This window comes from Pyxicephalus adspersus, chromosome Z, assembly GCF_032062135.1.
Source record: "Pyxicephalus adspersus chromosome Z, UCB_Pads_2.0, whole genome shotgun sequence".
NCBI classification, from domain to species: domain Eukaryota; kingdom Metazoa; phylum Chordata; class Amphibia; order Anura; family Pyxicephalidae; genus Pyxicephalus; species Pyxicephalus adspersus.
The window spans coordinates 15,869,539-15,897,007 of NC_092871.1; the positions used below are offsets into that span (position 1 = coordinate 15,869,539).

Genomic DNA, 27,469 nt, shown 5'->3' on the forward strand with positions numbered 1-27,469 from the left:
GGCTGAAAATATCCTCCCATCCAATAGAGACAGAGTCATTTATCCGGATTAAATTGAGACGGTAGCATGTAGGAGAGAGAGAGCGATGGAGAGAGAGCGTACAAGGGAAAGTGACAGAGAGACATCAAGCTTTGGAGGAATCAGAAAAGGGAGGGATCAGTAAGGAGTGAGGGGGAGACAAAGAGAGAGAAGCAGGGGGAGGGCAGAGAAGGTAGAAGCTAGAAGGATGCTATGACACAAGGAGAGAGGAGGGGAGCCAGCAGGTAGTCTCAGGGAATTAATGGGGTGCAGGCGGCTGGAAGGTAACAGAAGCAGAGGAGATGGCAGGGAGGGAGATGAGATAACCTGGAACTGATGCTAATCACTGGCAACAAGGATACTAATCTGGAGCAGCAGCTGTTTCAGCACTGGACAGCGACCTGGCTGGGGAAGGTGGAAATGCAGGAAAATTAGGCAGCAGTGCAGCTTGGGTTTGCTTCTACAAAGCAATGGTTTTTTTCTAACCGGTGAAGCCTTTTTTTTCTATCTGGTGCTCGCCGGCTGCTTCACCCAGGGATCCTTTTAATTTATTAGCGTAGGATAGCTATTGATTTTAGGCTTAGAGCAATCATTTAAGCTAAGGGGTGTGCACTGGTCTGTGTAGAAGCGCTCGCAGCCATCTACTGGGTCAGGGTGACTGGTGGTCAAGGAAATGCTACCTGCCCCATATCAGAGATTTGGGGTGAGCTGAGGACAGGACCTGGGGCAGAGTGGAGGAGGAGTAGGGGAGTTTTGGCTCTCCCCGTCCACCCGACTGATGATGCTGCCAAGGAGCAATCGGTAAAAAATCACCAGGAGAAGATCGGTCGTTGGAAAAGGTGATTTGGAGAGGGGAGCTAGCTCGTTCCTCTCAGGTGTCCGAGTTGAGCACGGCGGGGCAAGAGGCGGACGTGATGGGCGAGTGGACCATCCTGGAGCGCCTGCTGGAGGCTGCGGTTCAGCAGCACTCCACCATGATAGGGAGGTAAGAGAATGGTACACCACTGAGGGGGAGGGCTGGGGTCTACGGGATCATCAGCATAGATAGAGACTGGATTTCCAGACGACACTTGTACAGGTACACTCTGGCTAGCCCACACCTTGCAGCAATATAGCTGACAAAACCCTACAAAGCAACACGGCCCACATGAACAACATGACCCCTTTCTGAGCATTTGGCCCACTTTTATTCTACCATACTACAGGACTCCATGCCAATTTATTGGGCAATATGGCCCCATGCCACCACATTAGCCAGCATGGCCTCCTTGTTTCATGGGGGGCCTACCGTACTCTAAATTAGACCAAAGCACTGCAGATAGCTCACAGACAGGTAGATTGAAGGGTGGGTGTGGTGACTGGTATGCATATATGGAGTGCTTGGCATGCGGTCAAAAAAGGTTGAATGCCAAGAACTGACATTGCCGTATATCTGTCCTTATAGTCTGCCAAATTCACTCGGAGAAATTACAATTTTTTTGGCATATCACCAATGCTTTTTAGGTTGGAAAGGGTTAAAAATATCTCAAGCAATTCATTGTGCCGGGTTACATTAGGAATCGGAACCCTGCACTATGCCTGCCATGATAACAGACGTGTCAGTGCCCCCACCGACAGGTGCTTGCAGGGATAAATTGGCACAAGCGAATAAGACAGCTGTTTGATCTGAGCATTCACAGGACGGCAATACCTCTGTGAATGTACTAGGTGTGTCCGCCATCATTCCTACTATTTACTATATGTCTTGTGTGTTGCCACGGTAACGTATAAGCTCTAGCGTAACCGTGCAAACCTGTCATTGAGTGATGTATGGACGCAACACTGTATATTCATGTACACACGTTAATTGCCCTCTCATAAAGATCACTTGTTCCCTGCAGTCTTCTCTATCTCCCCGCCTGAAATGTCACACTCCATTTGCCATTTTCCTAGCTGTTTGGTAACCCTGTGTAGTCTTCTGATTTTTTCTTTTTTTAAGTCCACTACATTTTTAAATGAACTCCTACAAAATTTGACTTTCATAATGTTTCCTGGTATGGGTTGATTTAATAAAACATATACAATAACCCATGGCAATTAATATTCTGGTGTTAATCGGAAGGCTGGAGACTGATATCGGATTGGTTGATATGGGTAGCTTGGCTTTGCAAATAAATTGCCATTTACCTTGGATTATTTATTAGGATATTGGGTTTATGTGAGGGCGTGGGGTTCTGTTATAAGTATACATGAATGTGAGATCGGTTCAGATTTAATGGTGCTTCATTTGGTCCTTTGATGTCTAATAAGTGGCTGAACCAGTCCTTCGATATCAGTGTCTATGACAATGCTGATCTCATTCCTTTACAATGCATAGTACATAGCATGATGATATGGTTGCTGTATGTATTGCTGGCAGACATATTGAAGGTCTGTTTATAAAGCAATGAATCTCATATTCTGCTAACATTCTCTGGTGGACAATCAGTCACTGCCATTGAAAATACATGGACCTGGAAGATTCAACACCAGAGAATGGTTGATTGAATTCCAGATTTACTGCTTTATAAATAGCCCCAATATAGTGTAATTCAGCTCTTCTCAGCCAAGCTTCCATAATGTTCCTCTACAGCAGGTATTCTTAACCAAGGTTCCATTGAAACCCATTGTTTTTCTAGCCATCGGGCAACATCTACCTTATGGTGCCTGCATAATTCTGGATGGAATACCATTTGGCGTTATATTTGAGGGGTGGCATTTTTTTTTACTCTGAGAACAAATATAAGGGGCCTTTTTCAAATTGAACCACAATAAATTAATTTAGCAGGGATTCCATGAATCCTGAAAATGATTCCAAGGGTCCTAATGCTTAAAGAGGTAGAGAAAGGCTGCTCTAAAAATTGCTAGGGGTTCCTTAAGAAATGGCAGACTGGTCTTCTATTTTATATTGCCTGCATTGTTCTGGGGTTAACATCTGCCTTGTCATTGGTATTCCATAAATGATCTTCTTGGATGCCTGTAAGCATTCTCCCTAATGACCACCAATGTAAGGAAGCTTCTTTGTGTTTCTTTCCAGGCCATTATTAGTACCCTTTATCTTAATTTTGTGATTATTACTGAGAATTATTTTGTGCTTATAGCTGAAAATTATTGTTTTATGTATAGTGTTTTGGTGAAAAACAAAATCATTCACCATAATCGTCAAATACTCTACTTTTGCAATATTATTTTTTTCTCTTATTTAATTATTTTTAAGGGTTCCTTGGGGGTAATTTATTAATGCAAAGTTCAGTGTCCTATAGCAGCCAATCAGCATTGGTTTTGTTGATTTGACTAATGTAAACCGGAATACCTCCACTTAGCGCTCCATAGTAAATATTTGTATTGGACTAAAGGCTTTCAATACATGCATATTTTGGGACCCCCTAAAAAGATAATAGGGTGTAAGGAATATGCCATTAAAAACAGGTTTCCAACTGAAGAGGGTCTGATAGTCTTTAATGATCAACAATCATTTGGGTCCGCTCAATATAGTAATGATGTGGGGTTCCACAAGTCACCCTTTTAACAATAGAAGGACCACCATGAAAATCTTCATACTGGGGTTGGTTAACCAACCATTCCAGTACAATGCTGCTCAAAGAGAAAATGTAATATCTTAAAACTGTGGTGTTCTTGTGATGCTGAAGTCTGCTAAGAGAACTCCATTTTAAGCGCAAGGCAAAACCTTCTGCAAAACAGGTGTATATTTTCCAGTCTGCATATGTGTTTTGAGTCAACACTGACCTAACTTCAGTAAAGGATAGAAATTTCTGACTTTACACCTTAATCTGACAATGTCCGGTTGAGAATTAATTTGAAGGGTGAATGTCAGATTCACGCTCTTTGGACATCTGGGTTAAAGTCAATTACAGATTGCCAGTGCCACCTCTGTTTATTGCACACATCCTTGAAGTAAAACCATTTTCAACACCCCCAGCAGCCTTTGTTTAAATATATTTGTATGCATAACATTTTACCATGGGTATTTAGTCTGGTCATGTGATGCCATGGGTGCTTTTTCTCCAATTGTGGTAAATCTTCAATGCTGCAGATAACAGAACCATGTAATGGCATGTGGCTGTTCTCTGCAACAGGGCTTGATGACACTTCGCAAGGGGATGGGTCCTTGACATTCTGGGCTCACAGGAAGTGAGTTGAATGTTGCTGTGTATCATTCAGCTGGATTGCAGTAAGTCTGGTGGTCTAAGTGACGGAGAGGTGAGTATTTCTAATTTTTGGTAAATAGGGACATTACATTTTCATGGTAATATCACCAATGAAGGGCATTTTTAAAAGTTCCCAGTTATGCAAAACACAGTGGAATTGGCATTTGGGTATGGACACCTGACCCATACACAGGATTTGGGGTTTTTAGGAAGCCACAGATATGGATCAGGGAGACAATATACAAATTTGGTTCCATTGGTAAAATTAGAATTGCCTAAGGTGAAAGTGTCCTAATCCTAACAAGTGTTGTAATCCCAAAACTAGTACAGTTCTACTAACAGAAAAGATGTGACTTTTCCTGATCCGCCCTTCTGAAAATGCCAGTTTTCTGGCTTTAGCCTCAGCCATTTAGGTCACGTGAGAGAGGTAAGCAGATCAGGAGTACCTGCTTTACTCTGACTATATTTGGGGTATGCTTGTTCCCAATTAAGTTTATAAAGGTGATGTAAACCATCCAGGAAACATTTTTAGAAGAAATATGACCTATAAATTTCTTTCTGTACAGATTTCTTTTAACGTGCCAAAAATCTTTGAAATACCTGGTACTTGTAACCTTCTGCTCTTCCTCCCACTATGCAATGCTTAGTATTTGGGTGGCCAGTTTCTCCAACAATGGTTTGGATGGGGTCTTCAATCCTGATTTAGTTCTACACAAGTTCCATGTTGATCAGTGGGAAGGAGAAAGGTGAACTAAGGCGCCCATTTAGCAAACTGACAGGTTCACTTTAAATTCAATGTTCAGAAGCTCCAACATTAACCATACAAAGTCTAATATTTCCTGATCATCACAATCTCCAGCAGCTTGTTGCTGTTTGGAATAGCAATTGATTTTGTAAACAGTTAAAGGCAATGTTGCATAGTAAATTACCTTCATCCAATTTTTGTTCTTGAAAGCTGATTGAAAGTAGTAAAACTGCTAAGATATTGCCCTGTGTATGCTCAGCATCAAAGCATATTTTCGACCTGATAACTTTATCATTAGGTCTTTGTGCTTTTGAATGCAATATGGGCAGATTGTGGTTGGTGGGAGGGAGGCTCTGATAAAGCCCACCTGTGATGCTGAGTCTTCATGATTTAAAGAACTGAATTCCAATGAATGAAATTGGCAGTAGGGAGTAGGGACAGTCAGGCTGGGGAAGAAAGGACTAGATGTGGCTTAAAGTCCATATGTCAGGAAATAAGACAGGCTTTGTATGATTTGCTATGACTTCTAATGTACACTATAAGATGTTTATAGTGTGCGGTGAAATCAAAGTAAGCAATTCAGTACAAAAGGCCTGTAGGACTGTGAAAGCTTACATTTTTTTTGTATTCGCGCTCTGATACTGGACAGCTTTCTATAGATGGTTATAAATATATATATATATATATATATATATATATATATATATATATATATTATACATAATGTTTGTATGTAATGTGTTACTCAGTGGGGAAATTTTCCTTTATTTCCTCTCACATTGACACTACAGGAAGTCCCTCCACTCTTCTCATTTGGATCATACCTCCTCCTCTGTTCCCCTGTAAAATTTTACATTTCTTGTTTTCTCTCTTGTGGCAATGGTCACAAAAATCAAAATCAGGGTATAAAATCTACCTCATCTCTCTAAAATACACACACAAAAGGTTTGGGCATAAGATATACATAAATAGCAAACTTTCATTTCCATAGTAGGATTTCAGAATGATTTCATATAACTGCAAGCATCAGCAATTAATTGTGCAGTACTGAAAGACCATGTGCAATCCATCTCCTGTAATTACTGCATTGTGTGTTCCTGGGGTATTGGCAGAAGACTGCACCTACCCGTCATTGTCATGTGATCAGTGTGGAAATGAACAGGCAGGAATAATTGCCATAGTAAGTGATGGATGCCTTATGTAAATGAAAATTCCACGTGCAGGTTATGCTTACCAGAAAAAGATATCCAGATAGGGATTTCATAAATGGCTATCTACTGCCTGGCATTAAATTAAAAGTCTAAAAGGTGACCTATTGTTGATAATAGAAGAGGAGCTATAACAGTCTATTCAAAGGGTACCTGTAAGGCATTCCCAACCCAGACAATTCAAATACAAACTTAGCTCAGGCTCAGCTTTAGCAATATTCAACATATTTGGTAAAATAATACAACACAGCCCATAAGATGAGTTTGCATAGTATGTGGGACAATAGGGAACAACCAGAAGGAGAAAAGAACAGCCAAAATGGCAAGTAGGCTTTATATCATGGTTATCACCAAATGTTTTTGGTTATCATCTTGAAAAAAGAAGAAGGGTCCCCAGTGAGTACCAAATTCAGTGGATCAGTATGATAGCCAAGAAACTAACCTTTCCAGGAGGGTTCAATAGCAATGGCCAGCACCTTTTATAACAGCTTTCCTTTTTATATCCAGATGACTGTGCAATTTTCCAAATTCTTAAACCAACACCCCCAATTTGTCCTTGCCTGAACAGGACTATTTCTTCTTCTTGAAGGCATATAATCAGGACTAGCCTGACAAAATAAAGAATCTGAGAGTGATGGATGTAGCTACATTCATTTGTATACAATGCATAGGATACTACAGAAAAGGCCAAACAAAAATCACAGGGTGGCAGGATGTCCCTAATTATTACCTTTATGTAGGCTCTAAAGGATAAACTAGTACTTATTATTATTATATTCAAAGCTGTGTGACTACATATATAAGGTATTTATAGTCATGGGGAGGGTGAAACAGGAGGTTATGCCTATAGAGCATGTTATGTAAATCCAGCAACGATAAACTTTGTATCTGGGGGATTATCAGCCTGTGTAGACTGTATGAGGGATAATCAGCCTTATTTTTAGGGAATAATAATCATGATCTTATGATAAGACGATTTCTGATAAAAAAAACAACACTCTAACGTGAGGCTCTTGTTGCCCAACGTCATTTGAAATGTGTACAGCTTTGGTCCTGTCAAAAAGCCTTTTTCTAATATTTACTAAATATTAAATTGAACTTTTATTGAGGTAATTTGTCAGGGTGACAACTCCCAGTGGCTTACAATGCAGTGGTTGTGTTGTATCCCACCATACATGCTGTTACCTTATAGATACCGTATTTTTCGGACTATAAGACGCTCCGGCCTATAAGACGCGAGGAGACACGCGCTGCAGCCGGGAGGAGAGCGAGGAGAAGAAGCACGCAGCATCGCGGGATCGCGGTATCGGATGAGTATGATTTTTTTAAATTATATTTAACATGTATTCGGTGTATAAGACGCACCCACTTTTCCCCCCCAGTTTTGGTAAAATACGGTAATTTAACTTTGTGATGAGTGAAATCACTGGAAAGCAATTTATGTTGCCCACTGCTTCAGCCAGTTTTAATTATGGAGAAATATATATATAATGTATTAGAGGTTTTACATTAATTGTGATGCATCAGGAGGACAAGTGTGAACAGTCTATAGGTGGGCTAGTGGGCCAGTGGGCTGGGCAACAAAGAGGACCTTGCAGATTCTTCCTTTAAAGTAGATATTGTTTTACCACCCATTACTGCCTTTAATTTTAAATGGCCACTAATACACTTGCAATACCCTAAGTCATGGCAGGATCTGTGTAGGGCAAGGGAATTGATTGACTGTCCAAGCAGTAAGACTGATATATGTATATCTTTGTCTGCATTGGCTGAGTTCACTTTAGAATGCCTGTAGAGCGGAGAATTTATAAGGCCAAAGTAACACCACCACTTTCTTCTCCCCAAACCTCATTAAAAGTCATTATTCGAAATAGCCAAATACATACATAAAGGGTTGGATGGTGGCACTGTTGAAGGCAGTTAAAACACCGCAAAATGCAGGTTTCTGCAAGTGGAAACTACCATTAACTATGTGGAAACCAGCTCCAAATGTTAATATGGGGTGGATAAATGCTTGATATACAATGGTGCTCAGTAACTACCAAACAAATATTTGGAAATAGGCAAACAACCACTGTATGCTGATTTGCAAGCATTTTGAAAGCTGTTGGGGTAAACCCAGCCTTACTATTCATGTTTGCTTTAACATAGCAATTTTTTCATTATAGATAATATGTTTCCGCATTTAGTTATATGTGACTCACAAGCTGGCAACATTTGGGGGCCTTGAATGTCTTAATTAAGTCATTCCAAGCTGCAGCAAAGGTTTTCAGTTCAACATTGTCAAATGTTAACCTGCTGTGTCTTCAGAATGGAGCTGTCTAACATTAGGCAAGCCTGCTTGGCAAATGTAATGAGAGATCGTCTATTACTTCCACAGTCATTGCTGATGCATTGTAAAGTAGAGAGATTTCCAATACAGGTTTGTTCTGTTCTGAGCTCTTTTTTTCATAATCAATTGCTGACTATATTTAAGTTCCTAAGTCTAATGTTATTCCCTTTGGAGGTTCTACCACCTATCCAAGCATCCTTGCTAAATTTATTCTTACAGATAGTAAGAGAATGATATGAGAGAGAGTAGAAGAAAAAAGCAGGCTTTTGTAGGGCAAGGGTATGTTTTAAAAAACACTAAATTTTATTTTAACATCCTAGAAAACTAGACAGTAGCCATCTACGCTAGCCCTAGGCTAACATTGATGCGCTAGTCTTAACATAAAATAATGATCTTAAGGTACATCGAGTTATGTTTACAGCAAACAATTGGTTTCCCACCCAACGCGTTTCTCCCCGCAAGGCTTCTTCAGGGGATTAGGATACCCTAAGGGTTAGAATTAATATACAATATAAGCCATACAGCATGTTTGATATATATGATAATTTTTTGGCACCAGCTTATTGCTAAGTACGCATAATAATATTATTAATTACCCACTTCCTCATACCAAATGTATAACCTTACTTACCTCCGTTTTTTTCTCTTTTCCCCCCTCTTTTTCCTTTTGTTCTCAGTATGTCCAAGTGACTACTGGATTTTTTGATTAAGGTACTTTCAAGTAGAAATTGGTATCAGATGTCTCTCATTCGTTAAGAGTTTCAGCAATACCACCAAGTAAGCTAAGCAGTTTTCTAAAAATTATCATATATTCCTATCAAACATGCTGTATGGCTTATATTGTATATTAATATAACCCTTAGGGTATCTTAATCCCCTGAAGAAGCCTTGCGGGGCGAAATGCGTCGGGTGGGAAACCAATTGTTTGCTGTAAACATAACTCAATGTACCATGAGATCATTATTTTATGTTAAGATTAGCGCATCAATATTAGCCTAGGGCTAGTGTAGATGGCTACTATCTAGTTTTCTAGGATGTTTAAATAAAATTTAGTGTTTTTTTAAAACATACTCTTGCCCAACAAAAGCCTGCTTTTTTCTTCTTCTCTCTCTCATATCATTCTCTTACTATCTGCAAGAATGAATTTAGCAAGGATGCTTGGATAGGTGGTAGAACCTCCAAAGGGAATAACATTAGTTTTGTATATATAAAGTCAGCAATTGATTATGAAAAAAAGAGCTCAGAACAGAACAAACCTGTATTGGAAATCTCTCTATTTCAGTATACTTCCAATTCAGGCTGGGCAAACTGGAGTTAACTCCCTCTTTAAACTTTTGGTCTCTCTCTTTGTTGAAACATACCTCCTACTTCTTGCAGATAGTATTTTTGAACTGGCTAATTCTGTTTCAATAAGCCTAAAATACGTAAAGGTAATTGAACTATAGTTGAAATTATTACTTTGAAAACACAGAAACATTGAAAATTCCTCTCTAAATGTCTTTGCACCAAGTGTGCTTTGTGGATACACTGGTTTTGCTCCATGCTGGTTCAGTGGAGGGACTTTGGTTAATTTTGTCTCTCCTCCCCTTACCCGGTCTGATTATACTTTCTTGTTGTTTTCCAAGCCCTGCACCATGAATGCAATTTTCATGCCCTGCACTGTTGATGACCAATAAGTTGAAAACTGGTCTATACAGTTCGGATTATTGTCTGTGTAATTTATGGCTGTATGTGCTGTAAACCAACAGTTCTGAATACACAGTTCACTCAGGGACATTAGGAATTATTTGTATAGCTCCACCCCCTATTCTAAAAAAAGAAATAGATAATTTATTTTCGTGTTTACTGATGGAAAGGAACCATGTGGAACAATGTGATTTTCACATAATTAAACTTGAATTAAACAAGATTATATGCAGATTATCTGCAGGCTGCATACACAGACCGCTTTTGTCATGTTGACTATGCTTGTGTTTAGCTGGCCACCAACCTATGTTTACCATTATAAATACCATGATGTGCTAGAAACACCCTTCTTATCTGCATGCTAGGTATTCCCATTTCTCCCCCTCACAAAAATCTATATTACGTCCCATTCAGCATTACCTTGATTAAATTTAAAAATTGTAGACACCTGCTGGTATCAGCATTAAAATAAATTATTACCAGTTTCAGCAGGGAGTGCACATGTGGGTATTCAGGTCATATTTGGGGGTTGCTGTCAGGGCCAAAAGGTCATTTTTGTCTATAGCCCCATCTCCTTCATTGACACTTATTTCTAAAAGAAAGAACAATGTTATTATCGGATACTGCATAGACAGTGAAGAAGACTTTCCTGGATGAAAAATATGAAACTGAAGACATCGGGGACAGTGTTAGAAAATCGATATCAAGGTCTGCTTTAAGCCATAAAGAACAGAGAACTGCATTATTTGCAACTTATATATCTGCCTAGAATTAATCTTTAAGGATATATAGTTCTGATATAGGCCAAAGGGGAGGCTTTGAAATAGTGTGATCCCCTTCTAAGAGCTCAGCTAGGAGAGAAAAGCTTGTCAGCCTAACACACATATTCAATAGGTAAAAATTTAGTGCTAGGCCCTTGGTTGTGACTGAAGGCTCTTGGGTGTTAGAATCATTATTATCATATACTGACTCAGCTTTATTTGCTGGGTTTCCTTGCCAGCAACCAAAATTATATTTTTGCCAATGAGATGTGGTTAGCTAGGTGACTGTCATGAACATATGGTTATGACAGGTTTTAAAAAAATAATTAAAGCTGTGGCCTTGCCCTTGCAGTCAGTGATTTTTTATGATACTATGAGGGGTCAGGGAATTCAGTCTATATCAGTAGTCGCCAACCATTTTGACCCACGGTCCACTAAATTTACCAGCTCCGGACTGCGCATGCACGGGGAGCCGGGTGTCACTTAAAGGGGAAAAACTTTCCTCATAGTGACGTTGTGATGCCAGAACCCCCCAACTATCCCATCGCAGGTCTGAGCCTGTGTGATGGGAGACTGGGTGGGTTGTGCCCACTTGCCCGAGCCTGCAATCCATACAGGGAAAATGGTCCTCGGCCCTGGCCAGTGCAACCCCCAGCGGGGTCCTTCTCCTGACCCCACTCGAAGATGCACTGGCCAAAGCCACGCACCAAAATAATCTTGCAGACCACCGGTTGGCAACTGCTGGTCTATATTGCCAAGTTATAGGCCTATGCTTCTCAATGGCCATGTTTGTATGAGATCATTGGGACAGTGACAACCTGACCATTTGGTTTGCTCAGGCCTTTGTCTATAGTGATAATGTCTGAAGACATCCGAGGCTACATTCATTTGGATAACAAAAGAGGCATTGGAAATGGTTCTGGCCATTAGCAAGAGCTTTGTTATTACAGGGCCAATGTGATGAACTAAGACAAATGCAACACAAAGATAGTGCACAGTAGCCTGGCTACCCATTGTACCTTTAAGTTGCCATTGTTTGTGGGCTGTAGTGCTCCTACTCGAGGACTTCTGTCAGAACTCAGGTTGTCAGATGCTCTTCTATACCCAACAACCATACAAATCGAACCTTAACGTTTTTAATAGTTAAATCCTAGGCAGCATCTCCCCACTGTTGTGGGTGATGGTCAAAGCTGAAACCAATACTCAGAGGTAAGAAATATAATATATTAGCAGGCCATGCAACCTAGACCAGACATATTTTAGACATTTTATACAGTTAAAGACCAATCACTGTTTTCAGGAGTCATTCTGCTACAAAATTGTGTGTCTGTATTGAAAGAACCTGAGCAAAAGTGTGTAGAACCCACCAAAACTTGTGCAGAAAATGTACCTGTTAGTGCAGATAGAAAAAGAATTATGTAGAATATTTTCCCTGTTGTTGTTAGGGAGACAAAGATTTCAGCTCGGTATACAGTAAATCAGCTAGCAGCCTGTGTTGTATCACAGATTCCGAGATCATAGGGTGATAGAAGAGGTGCTGCTTTTTTACTATCAATAGCTTGTAACTCATTAACACCTTATAGGCACTCAACACCTCTTCCAGTTTGTGAGAGAAGTCTCACCACGTGCTGGCACCTCTACAAGAGGGTGGCCCAGTGATAGCTCATGCTATTGTTGGCATTAACTATTCAATGCTCCTTCTGGCAAGATGTATTGTTGTTCAATTCTCCTCATCCTATCTGTGCTCACCAATACCTTGCTTTGCAGTGCATTCAACAAAAAAGACCACTAACTGGCATTTTACGTCTTCTGACCTACATTTTTCATCCAAGTCATTGTCATTGGGCTCATGGAATCTGTCAACAAAACTTGTCCTAAATTCACTGTGTCTCAAATACATGAAACAATAGAACCTATGGCAGGCTCTCTTGTCTCTTCCATCTCACTCCCATTTACACAAGTGTACACCAAATGGGGCACCAGCCATTGATAAAGGCTACACCATTATTGGTAAATGTTCATCCAAATACTCTATATCAGCCTTTCTTGGCCTTTTTAAATTGGGGAACCCTTGAAATAATATTCAGATCTCAGGGAACCCCTGCTATAATTACTATATGCACAGCTCATAGTTTATTACCTTGGTGGTCACCTTTACAGATAGAAAAACAGATCATTGGTGTCACTTAAACTGGCCTAAGAGGTGCAAATTGCTCATTGCTCATGGCTCAAAGAACCCTTGGGAACCCTCTGGAGGAACCCAGATTGAGAAACACTGTTTGAAATTATGAAATAATGTGAAAAAGTATTTTTCACATTTCCAAGCCACCACTTCTTCTGTGACCACCTATATATAATACCTAATGTTTCTGTAAAATATGGAAAATATGACCTCCTAACAAAATGCAGTGCCCAGGTTTTGCTAGATACAAGCACAGTCACATGGCGGAGAAGTAGCAGTGGGGAAGTCCTGGAGGTGAGCTTTACACAGATCCTAACATAGACCTAAATGGGCAAGGGTATCTCTCTAAAGGGACCCAGTATACCCAATTATGCAGCAACTTGCAAGGGACCTACTACAAGGGAGCACATACACTATCCACTGAACCCACTGCATTTTACAGTACTTCATATTCATAAACTTTAGGTTATTAGGAGGGGTCTGTAATGGCTAATGGATATCCCACCACTTGGGCACGTGACTTTAACCAGTCACACGACCAGGTTCTCTTCCCAGGGTGTTTATTTTACATAACATTCCACTGGTTTTGCAGTATTGAAGCAAGCGGAACACTTAATAAAAACTGTTCAATGTTTTATACATGTGCAGTGCAGCAGTATAGCCAAGACACATGAGACCCTTAGTCTTTATTAATTAAGTCATAGTGGCTTACTTAATAAAGATCTATATTTGTCCTCTCGTTTAGCATTTCTTTAAGTTGTTTCCATGTGAACCGCCTGACCTCATACTGTTTCCCAGCTTCTGAGCAGGCAGTGTATGAAGTCAAGCAGTGGACATGAATCATCTTTAGATGACCTCTGACCCAAGCTGATGTGTCATACTCAGACATCATAATGTATCATGATGTAAGATGAAAAATGGAAGGTAAATCTTTCACCGGTAAGACTGTTACAATCATTTGTGCTTAGTTCTTTTTAAAGTATAAAGATTTTGAACTACCTGTAAATACAAATAGGAGTTCTGGTATGATCAAGACCTTATTGCACAGGAAGATCTAGCCTCTAGTATGACAGGAAATAGGATATATAGATGTCTTCTCTCCAACAATCAATAGAATTCTGGTTGTCTTTCATGGTATAAATTAAAGCTAACTCTAGTTAGTTACTTACTATTCCCCTAAGTTACACACACATTCTATATCGGTGCTCCACCAACCTTTTAACACGGGGAAACCCTTGAAATAACTTTCAGGTCTTAAACTGACCTGAGAGATCTAAATTGCTCATTGCTTAAGGAACCCCTAGCAATGCCTGGAGGAACCCTGGAGGAGAAACACTACACTAGATGACTGTCACCCAAGACCCACGGTCCCGATAATCTCAGGAAAAAATCTAATATGACTACAGCAGTAACCCCAATTTTGTTCATCAATCTACCCTGGTGTATTGAAGAACAATTGCTGTACTTTACTATAAAGAAGAGCTTGTCATCCCTTTTCCCAGTGCTCATGGAAACAGTCACAAAGGATTGATTCCAGCAACAGAAATCTGATGTCTTTAATATTGTGTTATTGTTTCTTTGTTTTTTTGTTAATACCTTTTTTATATATTTATTAATGATTGAAAATTGGATTACAGAAAATGAATTCACACAGTGATCACTTACTAATACAGAGCATTTATACTTGCTGTGCCTGGACGGGCCTGCCAACTTAATTAATTAGCTAATTAAATTTTAAATATGGATAGCTCAAGGTTTGGACAGATGCAGAAGCATAACATTATTTGTCTGCCCACAGAGATCCCATATCTAATTTATATTACCAATAATGTGCTGGTAACATTTCAACAATTATGATTAATACCAAGAAGGTTACACCATAGTACAGGATGCTGGACAATATGCAGAGACTCCCTCCACCTAATGCTGGAGCAATGTGCTAAATATAAATATATATATATATATATATATATATATATATATATATATATATATAATTGCCTGTTCTGTAGAAGAAAAGCAATGTCCACATAACCACAATCACTATTTAGAGCTTTTGTAGGGCTAAAGTCCAGAATTCCATTCCCACCAGCAGCCTAGGGATAAAGTCCTCAATTTGATTCCCACCATGGCTGGTGGCCACTCTGTGAAAATCTCCAGCAGACCTGCCATTCCTCTATATCAGTTATCCAATACAGTCAGGTCATCTACCTGTCCACAGTTTGTAACTGGATAGCAAATAGGCAAAAGAAGACTAATCAGATCATCTCATTTAACATGTCAGTGAGCAAACATTACAGCACATTTGATTAACTTCTTATGCTTCCCTTCCCTCTGCCAGTCAGGGTATTGCTGCACTTTCAATGACAGATGACTTACAAAGTCAAATTCAGATACTCACATGTGTTGCATTTAAAATACATTTACATAATTTTATTAAGGAAGACAAATCTTCAGGAATATGTGTTTTTTATGAATCTGGAATTAGTACTACTTCATTTTTTGATTGGAAAATATAAGTTCACTTTGCGTGGTGAGTGCCTTGCTCAGATGGGTTGGGATCCCATTTCAGAAAGCTGCGTATAGAGAACTCCCCAGTGTTTAGGATCTCATCATGTAATAAATAGTCAAAGTAACAATGGATTAGAATAGATGAAAACATGCTGGCTGATGCGTGGTGAAGTTAAAATCAATACATTCTTGACGGACATTTACTTATTTACTAGATTTATTGAACATCTTAAAGAGATTCTGTCATGTTGCCTATTCAATGGACAAGTATAATTAATAAAGAATAAAGCGTGGAGCCCCTGGGTATGGAGGAGTCTGGTCATCTTCTATGTCACAGTGCTAGGACCTTGGTGACCAGTCAACAGGCTCAAATTCTCTCACTTTGAGGGTACCATGACATCTTCCCCCTCTTAAAAGTACAACATCAGTTGAGAATGGAACTTGGATGGCTGAAAATTCTCCAATGGTAAAGTGCCTGGGGATCTCTGTAAGTAAGTTGCATGTTTAAACAAAACATGAAATAAATTTGGTCCAGGATTAAAAGAATTTGCCAATTTATAGCAATAATTTTTAAGAAATCCAAATCAGGTTTGTTGGATCACCCAGGCTCTCCCAGGGAGTCTAGCTTATCCTGTCTAGTAGAAGTCCACCCACTCTAAGACTGTATATTACGATAGGGAGGTGCCAGTACTTTTCAGTTGTCTTACTGTACAAGGTCCATACAAGTACCCAACCTCATGCCTGGCGAGCTCTGCTCTCTGAGCTATCTGGGTTCTGCAAATTCACCAGACAACTGACCAAAAAAATTACTAAACTGTCTACAATAATTGGTTTATTCTTCTCGAGTTTAACGTACCTGTGCTGCATTGCACTAGTCTACATTGCTCTGTACAAACTGGTGATCTTGGAATATATCTGCCAGTTGTAGTTTTTTTCATTGGCTTTCATTTCACCTTGGAATTAAGTTCTTATCACACTTACATTTGTGACCTGATAGATTAATACAGCCTGATAGATTAATACAGCCCTAGCCGCTCTCTTCACTCCTCCAATGACTTACTAAAAACTTCCTCTCTTATAACCTCACCACATGCACGGCTCCAAGACTTTCCGGCCCCGACTCTCTGGAATGGTCTTCCTCGACCTTCCTCATCTTCTTCTGTCTCTTAAAACCCTCACTACTTCCCACCATTTCATATTCCCCCTTCTATTGTGTGATACTTCCCCACCTCCTAGATTGTAAGCTCTTTGTGGCAAGGTCGTCTCCTCCTCCTGTATCACTGTCTGTATCGATCTGTCATTAGCAACCCCTATTTAATGTACAGCGCTACGTAATGTTTGCGCTATATAAATACTGTTTATTAATACTAATAATAATGTTGGAACTTCCTTTTTGATACCTTCCCACATAGATAATTTGATATATTGAAAAGCTGCAAACCTTAAAATGTTTCTCACAGCCACCAATCAAACCTAAACCTGGCATGAAAGTTTCAATATACTTGGTGATGCTGCAAGCAGAGAGAGAAGGAAAGTTGTACATCAAATGCTCCGTTACATCCTACATACCCTGTACAAAGGTGTATGTGCTTATTCTGCAGTACATTATGTGAATCTCAAGTTAACATTAATCAGTGCTTTGCCCAAACAGGGAAATGCAACAGTTTAATGCCAGCTATTACAGAAGCATATACTTATATCTCTTTGGCTTTTCTAACTTACCAGCCGCTGTGACTTGTATAATCTATCATGTTACCACAATTGTAGCTTATACAGAAGAATGGACTTCCTGTGTAACAATGCTGAACCAGTATAGTGACATGAAGCCCTCCATACTGGTGTCAGGTATTTGTTTTTTGTGCCCACTGGCACAGAATGTGCATGGGAGGGAATAATAAAAAATGTGGTGAATAGGAAGAAAACATTTTTCTTTGCACTAAATAAGCAAAGCACAAATGTGCAAGTCATGTTTAGATGCGAGATGAATGTTGTTACTGACTGATAATTTAATGCAGTAAAAATGACAATTTTTTTCCTAGACGACCTAATTATATTAGTCATTTTTTGACAATAAATTTCTGAGTTTGTGTTTCCTTGAAGCCCTGTATTTGACTACATAGGGAGTCATTGGATGATTCATTGGGATTCATTTGACCATTAATTGAGATCCATTTGGCCATTCATTATACAGGAAGATTTTAGATCATTCATTTACCTGAAAAATTAAGTGATGCAATAAGTGAATGACTAAATGATACTTTCATGTATTTCCCTAAAATCCACTTTTAATTAGCTTGCATTTTTATTAAAAAAATTGTGTGCAAATTTCTGGCTGTTAGTAACATAACAACAGTTCTGTCCAGCTAGTGACTTCCCCACTATCAAAAAGTTAGCACAACTAAACTTTTCCGGCATTCTCCTGCTGGGGGAAACTCAGAGATCAGCTGCTCCAGCACATCTTCGTGCGAATTCCCCTTCATTTTCACAAGGGCATTGTGCAGTCAGTGGTATTGTGTGTGCAAGTGCATGTCTAGAGCCCTGTGGTACAGTCTGGCACATGTGTGACTGGCCTTTCCATCTGCTCCTCGCTGCACGCAGTCAAGAAGCGTCCATCGTTCTCTGCATGACAGGACTACAGTCCTCCAGTCATAAATGTACTCTTTTATTATGTATAAGACATATGAGAACCCATCTGCTTCTACCTACCCTTCCATTGTCTAAAATATGATAGACAACGTTCTATCAATCATTGCAAACAAATGGCATAAGGTACAGCAAACACATACAAAGATATATAGATATAGATTTATATCATATACAATGCTGTGCACACTTACTTCAGATTAGTTTTGGGCTTGTACCAGTTACAAATCATACTGCTCCACAAAAGCAGCAAGTGAAAATGAAATACAACGTTGGTTTTTCATAATCTGATGCAGTAAGCTGTCTTTATGATTGCTGCATATATCGAGAGCATGGCCAAAAGTAATCTGAAGTGTATATGGCACAGTGTATGTAACAGTTTTTTTTTATGATATCACATATTTTATGTATTTCCCATTAGATTTCTTGTTCAGCCAGCAGAAAAAATAAAGTATACAAATACTTGTTTGGCATGGATTGTGTAATTAAAGTAAGTGTTTTACAGTGCATACAACCCCCAAGAATTATGTTTTGCAGGTACATGGCATTTGGGCAAAAATAGTATTCTTGGTATTTAGTGTCAGAAAGTCTTTTAGCACCCAAGGCAAAAAGGTGACCCCCCAACATCACAGGCTGTAAGTAGCTTTGGATAAAGCAAGAAATGTTTAAAAAACCCTGTCTGGCTTGATTTGCCCTTCTGTTTTCATTTCAGCTGTAAAAATTTAGATTTCTCCATCACTTTCCTTTTTAGTGACAGTGGACACCAGAACAAAGAAAGAAGGCGATTCTCTCAAAAAGAGAAAAAGATGGCAATAAATATTTCAAGAGAAAATAATAGGGGCACCACTCCGCATGTCAGGTTTAGAATAAATTGTTGATCAGTTTGATATACACAGCCAATGCATTTTGGGGGTAAATCACACAGGGCTCTATGTGTAAGATGAACAATCAGGAAAAGAGATTCTGAGCCATGGTGTAATTTTTTAAGATTCCAAAGCAGTCAGTGCAGAGTTGGTATGGCCCAGAATATCTTTTGATGGTTGTTTGTCTTTTGAAGGGTACTTCCTTTAATCCTGAAATAAGGAATTAATTCAGGGTCCATCTGTTTCTGTCCATGCCTAATAATGTTGCCTATAAATTTCCATTCCCAACTCTTTCATATTCAGAGCTTCTCATTACCCATCCAAAAGCACATTTGGCAAGAGCCTTAAGCTACGTACACACGTCTAATGGTTCTTGCCTGATAATCATCTCGATATCGGACTAGAATCTGGCGTGTGTACAGAGCCCGTCGTCCATTGTACGAACGACCGTTCTGGCAGATCCACGGGCGATGGATGACTAACAATCCTAATGCAAGGGTAGGAAGAGAGAGCAGCGGGGTGCCGCTCCATCATTCACCCCCTCCCCTCTGCATAGAGCAGAACAGAGCTGTATGTACAGCATGCATCGTGCAGTCGTTTGTCATTGGAAAGGATCGTGAAAGATCCTTTCCAATGACTATAATTGCAATTGTGTATGCGGCTTTACTCTTATCCTACTCTATCCGAATCAGAAAAAGAAACACAATATTTGCTCTAGTTAGCTAATAAAGGGAAGACTGTCTTTCATTTACAAACAATCCTCCTATAGGATTATATAATCATTTAATGTATTTAGACCTTAGATGTTATTTACCTGTAAAAGCATTCCTTGTGTTGACATCCAAAAGCCCTGAAACTGGTGCTGGGCACTGGGGTCATGCTTCTTTCCCAGTAACAGGATCACTGGGGTCATGCTTCTTTCCCTGCTAAGTGGCATCAGAACTTGAACTTTGCCGAGAATGTTTAATTATTTCTTATGCTTGCCATTTGCCTCCGCTAATCTTTTATATAACATTCTGGGGTGGAATAAAAAGGAATACTGAAGAGCAACCATTCTCAGTTAGGGTTCCATGACTATCAGAAGCATTGGATAGGAGTATAGTCAGCCATAACTCAGGAATCTCTGGAAGCCCCAGAAGGAACCTGAGGAACCCTGGTTGATAATGGCTGCCATACAGTATTCCCTTTTATTCATCCCCCATAGGCCACATAAAAGATAAGAGGAAGCCGAGTAGCAAAAGCTAGGCCGGCACAGGAAATTATTAGACATTCCCAAGAGGGAAAGGGCTATGATTTGCAAGGTGAAAGTGGCTCTTCCAGCGAATTGACTCTCTTTGAAATAGTCAAACTTAAGTGTAGAGGCACAAGGAAAAAACCAAAAAAATCCAATTCAAATTCTTGATGTGACAACTTGAAGTGGTCATCAACGGCCCTTTTTGAAGGGTCTTGACAAGGAACGATACTTTGTTGGATGTACACCTGTTTACCTGATTACCTGTGTTCTTGAATCCAGATCCCCTGATAAATACTATATTGATATCACAAATACCAAAGGAGCTGGTGCAGCCGAATGGGGATGGAGCTGCCGCTTTAAGGACTCAGGCAGTGTTGTCCTCCCACCATTGTGCTGCACCACTTTGACGTGTGGCAGCCGGTTGCCTAGTAACTGGCAATGCTACCTGCCCGCATACAACGAAAAGAAGATAAAGAAGGCAGCGGACTCGTTCATGCTGCACTGGAATAAGGACATGTAAGTACTCAATTTACCACAGTCAGTAAGACAATATATGACAAAAGAAAGCATCCATATTAAAATTCATCTTCAAGAACTGATACAGCACCTGCCAGTATTACTAAATCACTAATTACTTTGGGATAGAAAGGAATATTAGAATAAAAAAAATGCTGCCCCCTAGTCCCATCATGTGACCTAAAGCCTAGGCAATCTGGATCACATGGTCTATGCCTACCAGGATCATTAGGTATAGACTCACATAATTAGAAACCGGATATAGTTAAAAAAAAAACAAGAAAGGTCCCCAATTTATAGTTATTTTTATATTTTGTTGAACAAAGCAGTCCAGAAGAGGAACTCATTGGAAAATCAAGATTAGTTATCTATACTTTCTATATTGTTCCCTATAAGTGTTATCACAAATATAACAGCAAAGTCCCTCTAGTTATTTATATACATTATCACTGCATAAAATAATATGATTTAAAATAAAGATCAAAAAACCTTTGATGATGAAGAATGGAGTGTTGGTAAGCTTGTTGCTTACCAATCACCATATCTTCCCAAAAGCTTGTTGCTTACCAATCACCATATCTTCCCAAAGTGCCAGGAGTCCCATTCTATATAGACTGCTTTTTGGCAAACTTTTTTCTAAAAATTTTTTATTTTACCAAAGAAAAAAATGTGCTTACCGCAAATCTAGGGGATCATTAAAGTTTCTATTTTAGTGCTGTCCTGGTGCCCAACCTGTGGCTTTGGGGGCACATGGGGCCCTCTGGCATATTATGTATGGCCATTAGATCGCCTCTTTCTTCTTGTTTTTTTGTACTGTCCATCCCTTCTCTCTTGATATTGTTTTTATATTTGCTGAGAGAAATACTGAATGTGGCACAACTACTTTTTAAAGGAGGCTGCAGGTGGCACAAATTTGCAAATATTTGTGAAAAAGCTGTAATAGTTGTGATCTCTATCAGTGTCATGTAAAGTGATTTCAGTTTATGACTGCCTCATAATGCATGCTCCTAGTCTCACTATCAACATTGTCTATATGTTCAGAGTCTCTGAGCATCTCTTGTGGCATACCTACAGTTTCTGATCATCTTCTGTAGCATATCTGTATACAGGAAGTCCCCGGGTTACATACGAGATAAGGACTGTAGGTTCGTTATTATTATTATTATTATTAAACAGGATTTATATAGCGCCAACATATTACGCAGTGCTGTACAATAAATAGGGATTGCAAATGACAGACTAATACAGACAGTGATACAGGAGGAGAGGACCCTGCCCCGAAGAGCTTACAGTGATAAGGTTATGATCAGAGAGGGGGAATGGTGAGTTGTCAAGGAGGGTGAGGTTGCAGAGTTTAGAAAATACCAGGTCTAGAGTGTGTCCGGCTATGTTCTTCGGTTGAATTTTTATGTAAGTCAGAACAGGTACATTATTTTAATAAATGCAATTAGGATAGATGTTTGTCTCAACATATTATTAGGCAGAGTGGTGTCAGTTACTGCATAAAATCCTCACTGTGAGCAAATCACAAACATAGCAAAAAAATAAATCAACTTTATGGTGCCTAGACATTAATTAATTTCTGGAGCAAGCTGTGCTTTGATATGCAAAAAGAAACAACTGCAGAGTTTGTCTTGGTCATTAAAGAGTTACGAGAGGCTGCACAAGAGCTCAGTCTCAGCTGCGTTTAGCAAAAGATTTCTTCTGCAAATCATGCAAACCACCCCCCTCCCACCTATCAAGCCTCCATCTTGCATACAACAGTAGGGAAGCCCCGTTCGTATCTAGAAATCATCCATAGGTCGGATGTCCTTAACTCGGGGTCTACCTGTACTTTGGCCATCTCTTGCAGTATACTTGCAGTCTCATGTAGCATACGTAAAGTCTCTAAACATCTCCTGTAGGATACCTGCATTCTCTGGCCATCTCTTGCAGCATACCTGCAGTCATTAAATATATTTGTATATATATAGCACACCTGAAGTCTGATCATTTTTTTTAGTATATGTGCAATCTCTGAACATTTCTTGTAGCATACATGTAGCATACTTGAAATCTTTTACCTTTTTTTGTAGCATATCTAAAGTCTCTTACCATCTCTTGCAGCATATCTACAGTCTTTGACAATCTCCAGCAAACCTAAAGTCTTGTTAAATTTCTCCAGCATTGTTTTAACCAAATAATATTTGCGGCCATTTTTCTGTTTCTCATGGGCTAAGTGGGCTGAACTTGGGCCCCTCCATTCCAATCACCACTGATTTTTTTTGTCCATTGCTTTTGCCTGTGGATCATTCTAAAGTACCAGTTTAAGCCAGGTATAGATATTAGACATGCAGGCAGAAAAGCAAAGTTGTGATAGGTTGTGTAATTAAAATGCACGCTCAGCTGACTTGAGAAGGAAGCAGTAGGTACCTGCTGTTGGCCGTCTATATAAAAGGAAAGAATGGGACCCTAACAAAATATTTAACCTCCCTAATTTATCTTTGCTTCCAAGACTATTGGGCCAGGCTTGCCTGCTCCAGACCTAGAATTGTTTCCCAATTCCACCTAATTCAGAGGACTCTTATTTACCTTCTATAGAAGACTTCAATAAACTATGGGCAGGATATTCAGCAATGTTGAGAGTCCACTTCTTTTATTGGGAGGTGTAGTGAGATCAAAGCACATTCTACTCCATTCAAGTCTGAAAAGAAAACTATTTTGCCATCATGTCATTTAATTGTCTAAGTAAGTTATTGTTTTTTAAAAAACTGCAATAAAAGCATTGGCCCTGTGTGCTCCAAGGTTGAGAAGTTCATTTCCGTTCTCTACCTTTCACCCACCTTGCCTTAGATATTCTTCCTCACAAAAACATTGTCTAGACATATCAGGTTGTTATAAGTGTTTACCAGGCCAGCACAAATGAGAAAAGGCATGGGGGCATTTTATTAACAGCTACGCTTCTCTTCACATGGGCATGACAGATGTGCAGGGTCCGATTACACCTGGGCAGGGTTTGTGGTTATTATAGAGCCTGCTTCCAGCACTTGGTATAATAATTACCTTCTTCTGAGCATTTCATGTCTGTTCACTAGAAAAAAAGTCTATTCAGTCGGTCGTATAAAACCAGATTAAACGTGCTGTGATGTCATTTAACGGTAAATCCATATTAATGTGTAAATAAAAGTTATATTCAATGAGACAGCTCTGCTGATGTGTGCTGACTGCACCTGCAGGGATAGTACCAGCTGTTCAACTGTATTTGCATTACATGAAGCAACACATTAAAAATGGACTCTGTCTATGATTGTTTCATTCCCATGTGGAAACATACAAGTACAACAGTAAAATACTATTTATAAAATCACCTCTAGGCTGTCAAAAAAAATTAAAACAACTATATTAGTATAGCCATTTTGTGATGTCAATACCCCTTACCACTACAAACTACAAAGAAACAAGGTTTGCAAAGCAAAAAAAAAAATCTAAAGCCAAATTTCTTTTTGTTTTTTCATAGTTTTTTGATGTAGGAAATAAGTTTGCTGTTTATACTGACATAAGTGTAACAACCATCCACATTAGAAATTCTAGCCACTAGGCAACTTTTTTTTTTGATTTTAGATACAATTCAAAGTTTGAATACACAACAAGGTAAAGAATTGTGGGCAGTAGGAGAGTTTATGATAGATGCTTGTACAATTGCTGTTTGGAAAACTGAAACAAATGGATTCTTGCTAATATATAACGTAATGGTATATATTTACAAATTATGTATAAATGATAATTACATTCTTCATTATAGAACAGACGACTCATTATATACCTCTTTTCTTGACAGGATTCTGCTGACTGTGGTGGTCATTTTTCGAATCCTAATTGTGGCTATTGTTGGGGAAACAGTCTATGAAGATGAACAGACCATGTTTATGTGCAACACCCTTCAGCCTGGCTGTAACCAAGCCTGCTATGATCGGGCATTCCCCATATCCCACATCAGATACTGGGTCTTCCAGATCATCTTAGTCTGTACCCCAAGCCTCTGTTTTATCACATACTCTGTCCACCAGTCTGCCAAGCAGAAGGACCGAAGATATTCTTTCCTCTATCCCCTCTTAGAGAAGGAACTGCCACGTGAGAACCGAAGAATGAAAAATATAAATGGGATTTTGATGCAGAACCAGGACCTTTCGTCCAAGGATGAGCCAGACTGCCTGGAGGTAAAAGAGATCCCAAGCACACCTAAAAAAGCAGCAAAGAGCCCCAAGGTCAAGCGGCAAGAGGGCATCTCCCGATTTTACATCATCCAGGTCTTTTTCAGGAATGCTTTGGAGATTGGCTTCTTGGCAGGACAATACTTCCTTTATGGTTTCAGCGTTCCACCCATCTTTGAGTGTGACCGCTACCCTTGCGTAAAGGAAGTCGAGTGCTATGTATCTCGGCCAACGGAAAAGACAGTCTTCCTGGTTTTCATGTTTGCGGTAAGTGGCATCTGTGTCCTTCTCAACTTAGCCGAGCTAAACCACCTTGGCTGGAGGAAAATCAAGACAGCTATGAGGGGAGTTCAGGCCCGCAGAAAGTCAGTGTGCGAGGTGCGAAAAAAGGAGCCATCTACTTTGGCTCAAGTGCCAACATTGGGGAGGACACAGTCCAGTGAGTCCGCCTATGTTTGACCCCATTGTAGTCATGCCAATGGTTTAGAGTTCTCCTCTATACTATAGAGAATGTAATCGGAGCATTATTAAATACGGCTGAGTTCGGCTTCCGTCTTCCAACCACCAGTGGAGACCCTCCAGACTTTGTTAGTAGCCTTTTCATAACTGGAGATGCTGGCTTATAATGGGAAGCAGAATCCAGCTTCCAGTGGGACAAGTTGGGGTGGGACATGTGAGAAAAGGGTGGGACACAAGTACAGGGACATTATTTATAAAGACAATTTTGAGACTGTAAAATGAAGGGATATTGCTTGATACTATTGTAATCTTTACCTTATATTAATTTTTTTATGCCGGCTTCTAAATGGAGTAATGATAGACTGGAGTCCTTAGATGGGTATATGAATTTAGAAAATCTGCACTAACACAGAAGCCATAAATACTGGGCAGGGAGGAGCAACAAATAACGCAAATAGGGGTACTTTAGAGAGGAGTTTAAGAAGCCTCTCACGACTGTTATATACCTCTCACTTCCCATTCGCTGCAAACTCCCCCCAATTAAATCCTTATTCGCACCTCACTCGCTCTGGGAACATAACTGATTATTTCAAAACCTGATAAGAAGTCAGGATTTTTTTTTCTTTAAATACCATGACAGAAGACCTAGAGGGGTGAGCGGACACCATCAACAATCAACTGGCGGGGAAAAAGAAAAGTAAAAGCCAATAGGTAGGAAGAAGGAAACAACAATTTTTAGCAAAGAAAGAGGAAACTGGCAGCTCAAAAATGGAACACAAAACAGAAAGCAGGCAAAAGAGCATTACAATATGCTGAAAAGGGCAGGTGAACACAACAGCATAATGGGTGAAGACAATTTACAGCAATGGAAGACAGGAATATATTTCAAAATTCATTACAGTAGGGAATATTTGTGTATGCAGTTGAGATCGGGGAACTGAACAACACCCAGAGAACAAGGAATGTTTGGCTAAAAAGGGTAAAGAACACAGTAAAAAGGTATGGAATGGGCAGGAAATGGATAATGAAGGATAATGTAGACAAATTAAGACCAAAAGTCATTACAACTTTCAGAAAGCATGCCTAGGTTGGTGATCATTGTGAAGAGGGCTGAGAATTGCATACTTCATTATTTGAAGTCAGGAACGGGAATGGGACAGAAGTGATACATGGTTCATACGTAGATGGGGCACACACTGGAACACTCAACACTTGGGGAGCATGGGAACACTACTATGTTCTTCAGGTAAGCAGGGCAAACTACAACAATCAACACATAAGCGGTGGAACACTACAATGGTTATTAGGTAGGAAGGGCACATTGCAAAAATGTAAAAATGTAGGCAGAAACAACTACAATGTCAGGTAACAGGGCTCACAACAAAAATCAATACACAGATGGGGAACCATACAATGTCAGTTGGGCAACAACACATTAGGTAGGAATGGCACACTTCAACATTTAACACATGGGCAGGAGAACACTAAAACATTCTGTGTGTATGCAGAATAATGTAAAAATATCAATCTAGTAAATACTACACACATCAATACACACATGTTCAAGGGCAGAAAAACAATAATTGTTACATAGGTCAGGGTTTGACTCAATAGTCAACAGGCAGTGAGACATTCAACAGGCAGGTACAGGAGCAAAGCAATTGTAGCCAGTGTAGTGTAGGTAAACACCACAAAATGATTTAAAATAAATACACAACAGCACTCTTCAAGCAGGGCATGTGCTATAGTATTATTCTGGGTTGGCATGTAATATAATTCATTACATGGTGTAATGTAATTGTTCACAGCACTACAATGGTCTCCAAAAAGGCAAAAGTACAGCACCACACTCATCTAGAAGGGGTACACCATGGCACTAGGTAGGCAAAAAGGGTAATAGTACAATATTGAACAAAAAAGGAAAAAGTACAACT

The 27,469-nt window shown here is 39.5% G+C and overlaps 1 protein-coding gene across 1 annotated transcript; it reads left to right on the plus strand.

The window, feature by feature from the left end:
- LOC140343535 (gap junction delta-2 protein-like) lies at window positions 1-26,865 on the plus strand. Its single transcript, XM_072430231.1, has 2 exons — window positions 1-1,003; window positions 24,704-26,865. The coding sequence occupies exons 1-2, from the start codon at window positions 933-935 to the stop codon at window positions 25,533-25,535; spliced, it is 903 nt and encodes a 300-aa protein (XP_072286332.1). The 5' UTR covers window positions 1-932; the 3' UTR covers window positions 25,536-26,865.
- The last annotated feature ends 604 nt before the right edge of the window (window positions 26,866-27,469 follow it).

Bases quoted from the DNA above. Each gene is read 5' to 3' on its own strand.
- LOC140343535 (XM_072430231.1), top strand. From the start codon at position 933: ATGGGCGAGTGGACCATCCTGGAGCGCCTGCTGGAGGCTGCGGTTCAG. The intron at 1,004-24,703 runs GTAAGAGAATGG...TTTTCTTGACAG, and splicing joins CACTCCACCATGATAGGGAG to GATTCTGCTGACTGTGGTGG.